The sequence below is a fragment of the Pygocentrus nattereri genome, chromosome 2 (genome assembly GCF_015220715.1).
Source record: "Pygocentrus nattereri isolate fPygNat1 chromosome 2, fPygNat1.pri, whole genome shotgun sequence".
In the NCBI taxonomy this organism is placed as follows: Eukaryota; Metazoa; Chordata; class Actinopteri; order Characiformes; family Serrasalmidae; genus Pygocentrus; species Pygocentrus nattereri.
In genome coordinates this window covers 31,517,583-31,523,468 of record NC_051212.1, presented here as the reverse complement: position 1 = coordinate 31,523,468, position 5,886 = coordinate 31,517,583, and the positions used below count along the sequence as shown (strand labels likewise).

Below are 5,886 nucleotides of genomic sequence, written 5' to 3'. Positions count from 1 at the left end.
CAGAGTCTTGTTCCTACCACGGTCTGCCACAATGCCTCCAGCTAATGAACTTTTTCAGACGTTCTTGATTGATTGGATCAGATGCATTAGCGTGAGGCGGCGTGATAGAGCCAGGCTGGAACTGAACTCTGCAGGAATGTAGATCTCTAGGAGGAGGCTTGGTGACCATGGGTCTAGTGTTAGTACAGATGTAGTACATATCCAGGCACTCTTCTACTGTACAGAGGCATGATGTCCTGCACATTGGAGATGTTTCCTTGCTCTAAACAAACCTGATTTAACCAATTAGGTCATTAACAAGCACTTCTTGAGTGCAGATAAGAACTCTAACTCGGGCAGGACATGGGGTGTTACAGGTCCAGGGTCACAGTAATGTGGAGGTGTAGTGTTCAGGCGACCTCTTTTGGTCAGAGGGTGAAAATAAAATAGAAATTCAATTATTCCAGTGCAGCTGGGGGCGCTGCGGGATGTTTCTGTTTCCAGCGCAGAGCTGAACTCGTTACTCGGTGTCCTTCCCTTTCCTGGCGGCAAGGCGTGCGGGTGAGCTTCAGAAGCAGAGGCGATTTGAATGAAGCAATATTTCATAGTTACTGAGAACTAATTTTGTTTTCTGAGCATGGTAAGTGTTTATCAGCCTTTCACGTTTTGTGTGCGGCTTCGTTTTTAACATGAATTAAAAGGTTTTCATTCATGAAGGAGGTGTCGACGGTGTTAGCATGCTAATGCTAAATGGCTGGTTAGTGCGGAGTGCTCTCATGCGGCTGAAGTGGGTTAATAACACCGACGCTTTTCTCCCTTTGACTGTATCTGGCTTGGTTAATCTGGCCGATGTCCGTGGCTTGTTTGTTTGTCAGTTGGACTCTTTTCAGGTACAGTAATGTAATGTAAATACGCAGAAAGGGACGTTTGCTCTGACGTCAGACGAACGTTTCTGTGAGCGTTAGCCGGAGCTGTGTGTGATAGACGGACCTTGGTTAACTAAAGTGCTGACCGCTCTTTCTCCTCAGAGTTTACCGCTGAACCCAAAGCCGTTCCTGAACGGCCTGACTGGAAAACCCGTGATGGTGAAGCTGAAATGGGGGATGGAGTATAAGGGTTACCTGGTGTCAGTGGACGGATACATGAACATGCAGGTATCGTCGTGCTCCGAGGCGTTTGTTCGTGCGCATGCGTAGTAACTATTCAGTGTGACTGGAAAGGGGTACTTCTAGTTGAAGTAATTCTATTAGTGTTTAGTAAACAAAAATGAAAACCTTTCACTGTTTATTTTGCATTGTTGGCCTGTTTAGCTGGTGCAAAATAAAACGTGAATGATTTTATAGCTTTAGAAGATCAATAATTACATGTTATAATAATAATAATTTCATGTCCCCATGAGAACATACTTAAAGGTAGCTTTAGGGGTTATTTAGTAATGGTTCTGTATAGAACCATTTCGTGGCTTTTGCTTGGTGAAATGATTCTTTTATATTGACAGAGATTGTGGCTTCTATGTAGAACCTTTTTGAAAATGGTTTTATATAGCACAGTCAAGCTTTTCTTACAATAGAATGCTTTTTGGTGCTATATAGGGCTGGACGATATGACCAAAATTTACACCACGATATATTTCTTAATTTTGGTCGATATCGGAATTATATCGTATCGATATGAACTACATAAAACCACAGAAAACTGCCAAGACAATCCACAATGAATGTCTGCACCTACAAACTTCTGAAAAATTAATTTTCAAAGTCTATGAAACCTCATCCTATAAAACTATATAAGCTTTTAGAAATAAATGGTACAAATGAATCAGTGTTCACCTTTTATTTGTATTCAGTGTAAGTATATGAACAAGAAACATGACAGACAAACTTCTTGGCTTTTTCAATATTATTATCTTCAAACTACATCATAGGCTGAGTATCTTCTTCTTATGTACATAGAATGAAACAAAAGTGCTTCATCCAGGATAAGGAATATGAAAAGTGCTCAGAGTTTCTGTAGAATACAGAAAAATGAGTGAACAACAATAATGTTTGAGGGTTGATGATGCCCTGTGATGGGCCCTAGAGGTTTTTTTACTTATTTATGTAATTCTTACAGCAAAAACACAATTCTCCTGCTTATTCACATTTGTTATTTCACTTGATTTGGAAAACATCTGTTCCAATGGCAATAAAACACATTTGAGCTTCACAGAATTGCTATATGTATCATCCATACAAATATGTATTTCTTTACTAAAGATTAAATAAATAACCTATAAAATCACATAAATCGGGGGAATTAAATCACCTAATCAAAACTACTAATTTATATCTAGTGTCTGGGTATGATATGGAGCATTACACTGAGTAGTACAGTGTACTGATCAGTCTGTGAAGGGTGCAGCACAATGCTCCATATACAGAACACCACAAAGTGTTTTATTTATCAAATGCACAGAGTAACACCTGCTCAGTGAAATTGTGTCATGGCAAGCAACAAATAGAAAACAGGCATAAACTTCACACAAGCAAGTTGTGTGAAATATATAAAGAATATAAAATAGCTGCCAACAACATGCAAGCACTGCTATGATACGTTTAGTTTATTTTGTGTATGGTGTTCGACTTGACTACAGGTCAGCTGTGGTTGGAGAATAAGACGCTGACTTCAGCTGCTCCTCCACCCTTTCCCTAACTTCACCGTAAAGCTTGGGTATAGCTGTGCGCGAAAAATACCGGCGGCCAGGGAGTTCGTATCTGGGGTCATGACTGACATCATTTTCCTGAAGCCTGCATTTTCCACCATACTAAACGGCATCGTGTCCTTAGCCAAGAAGTTGGTTACAGCTTTAGTGACGTCTTTATGATGCTTGGCCTGTTTGTCATATGGCCCGAACGCAGTTATCCATGTTTGCTACGTGGGATCCCTTTGCTTGACACACCTGCTGGTGATGTCTCAGGGACAGGTTAGCTTAAACTTAAACTAGCTTAATCTTCAGACTCTCAGAATATTCTGTGGAGTGGAAGTGCTTCAGATGATGGAACATATTTGATGTGTTCCCGCTGCTAGTCGGCACCACTCTACAGCACCTTTTGCAGCACACTGAAACCTGAAGTTGAAATCAAAACCTGAAATCAGATCTTCGATAGCCAAACCACTGAATTTGTCTTTACTCTGTTATCAACTGTTTCGTCTGCTTTATTATCACTCATGGAAACTCGTTCAGTCACATTTGTATTGCGGTCAGCGGTACTCATTTTGCAGCTAGAACGTTGGAGTCGAGCCGAACCGAACCGAGCCTGCTATTGCTGAGTAGTGGCTGCGTGCCTGTGGTGTACATCACTGTGCTTTGCTTTTTCAGTTCGGCTTGAATGTAATGAACTGATGGCAGCGCCCCGTAATGAACGTCAGCGCAGATGTTGTAAATAGTATTTATCGAAATATTGGGAATGTGCCTAAAAATCATATCACCGTTATTGAAACATTTATCACGATAGATATTGATATTGAGTTATTGTCCAGCCCTAGCGCTATAAAACCATTTAAAAAAGCTTCTGTATACAGAACCATATACAACACATTCTCTGTCAGTCTGAAGAACCATTTTAACATGCAAAGAACCATTTAAGCGTTAAATGGTTCTATATAGAACTCATGGCTCTAAATAGAACTAATGCCTTTACTAAATAACCATTGGAGAATCATTCATTTTAAGTGTGGTCTGTTTTAATGCTTCAAATATGATGCAGTGAGAATGTTGCTCTGGATTTTAAAGGCATGTTGAATGAAGTGCATAGGATTGCTGTCTCCCTTAAATTAAGTTCTAGATGTAATGGCCTCTCCGCAGTTCATATTAATGCCCAGTTTTGAATATTTGCACATCATGCAGTAAAAATGTTGCTCTGGACTTCAGTCATTTAGGTTAGTGTGTTTACTGAGTCATGTAGTGAAATTGGCAGATATGTATCATGAAGTAATGTTATTTTTGTGGCCATTGTTCATATCTGTTGTAACTTGATCAAGTCTTTGTTACATTCTGCCCCCCCTTTTTTTTTTCTATGCCCAGTTGGCTAACACAGAGGAGTACGTGGATGGAGCTTTGGCGGGTCACCTTGGGGAGGTGTTGGTCAGGTAAGCAGCAGGATACATAAACACTGGAATCATTACTAAGCAGTCATTTAGAGTCTGAGGTCCATTATGTGAAAGTGAATTGTGCAGGTATTTTCACTTGAGCTTTGTGTTCATGTGGTTCATGCTCAAAGTTCTCACTTAGTTGGATAACTTAAGCCCTTAAATGAGGACTGTCCAATGAGTGTCTGTCAGCTCTTCTCCTATTGGACAGACTTGACTTTGGGCTTAAGTTATCTGGCTAAACTGAGAAATCCTGCTTTGTAAAATACCCCCCCCTGATCCTTAGACACCAAACCAGTCCATACTTTTATCCTGTTCCAGTTTAAAACAGGCACTGTCCAGGCCATAAAGGGTTGCTGAAGGCTTTGCTTAGATGTGTCAAACATTAAAGAATAACAAAAGTGTGGACTGATTTGTGGATTCATGAAAAAAATTAAGCCAAAGTAGTATAATAGTAATAACAATTTTTTTTTTCTTCTCTATTTTGCAGGTGTAACAATGTTTTGTATATACGTGGTGTGGAAGAGGAGGAGGAAGATGGGGAAATGAGAGAATGATGATTAATTTGTGATTAGGGGACTTGCCTGTTTGTACTAGTTGTATGTGAAACTTTTTTTTTTCTTTGTAAAATTGATTTGTTGGGTTATTTTGTACACTGTAAAAGCATAATTCTGATGGCACAATTGTGCAAATAAAATTATGCATTTTGTATTTTGTGTTTGAGCTAGTGTCTGCTTTATCTTTTGAAATGGACTGATCTAAATCATTAACTGTAAGCTTTTCCATTTATTTCATTCATCCTCCAAGCCGCTTCTCCCTCAGGGTCGCGGGGGGGTGCTGGAGCCTATCCCAGTAGTCATTGGGCGAAAGGCAGGATACACCCTGGACAGGTCACCAGTCCATTGCAGGGCAGCTTTTCCATTTAATGTTGTGAAATTGATTTTTGAAAAAAATTTGGAGATTTGTATTCTATTTTACAGCATCTCAAACTTTTCATACACTCAAATATGTTTATTTGACTACTGCTGGCATGTGAGAGCTCATGGGTAGATTACTGCCTTATGTGATCATTTTTGTGATCAAGTTTGCTTTTCTGCACACCCTCATTAGGAATTAACATGAATTACTTTCATTGGCGACACAGTGGGTTAAAGCAATGGTTCAGTTGGGGGAGAAAAAAAAGCAAAGAATTTACACCTTCCCTTTACACCAAACACTGTAGATCAGCCAAAACGGGTTTTTTTCCTGTAGTTCTCTTGAGTTTTTCACTGGGGCTCCTGGGCTAATGCAAGTTTATATTAATCAGATTAGCATCATGCAACTCGGTGTTTCTCAGCCTGGGTGCCCGGAGGCCCGCTGCTCTGCGCATTTAAATATTTTCCTTGCTTCAACACACCTACTTAAACACAGTAAAGGTCAATTAATGAGCCGATTAGTTGGATCAAGTGTGTTGGGAGCAGGGAAAACGCTAAAAAGTGCAGGGCAGTTGGCCTCTAGGAGCAGGGCTAAGATACAGTGATATAACTGGCAAATCATCACACGTTGCAAACCATGTTATACTCAAATAGACGTGCTATTTGTCTTGCCCCATTAACCACATTTTGGGAAAATTAATTTGCATTAGTGTGCTAAATGCAATTAATTAACACTTGAATAAAACATTTGTCATTTCCACAGTCAGCTTTGCACTCAAGCATTTGCAAGGGAACCCAGTTGTATGTATGAATGTGTTTCTCTAGCACCCTCCTGCATATTTTGTAGCAACGTGGACACTGAGAT

General features: G+C 39.9%; 1 protein-coding gene across 1 annotated transcript; it reads left to right on the top strand.

Annotated features, from left to right (window-relative positions):
• The first annotated feature begins 470 nt into the window (after positions 1–470).
• snrpf (small nuclear ribonucleoprotein polypeptide F) lies at positions 471–4,818 on the top strand. Its single transcript, XM_017718865.2, has 4 exons — positions 471–619; positions 1,008–1,133; positions 4,043–4,107; positions 4,598–4,818. Exons 1-4 carry the CDS (start codon positions 617–619, stop codon positions 4,662–4,664), a joined length of 261 nt encoding a protein of 86 aa, XP_017574354.1. The 5' UTR covers positions 471–616; the 3' UTR covers positions 4,665–4,818.
• The last annotated feature ends 1,068 nt before the right edge of the window (positions 4,819–5,886 follow it).

Bases quoted from the DNA above. Each gene is read 5' to 3' on its own strand.
- snrpf (XM_017718865.2), top strand. The intron at 1,134-4,042 runs GTATCGTCGTGC...TTCTATGCCCAG, and splicing joins ACGGATACATGAACATGCAG to TTGGCTAACACAGAGGAGTA. The intron at 4,108-4,597 runs GTAAGCAGCAGG...TCTATTTTGCAG, and splicing joins CTTGGGGAGGTGTTGGTCAG to GTGTAACAATGTTTTGTATA.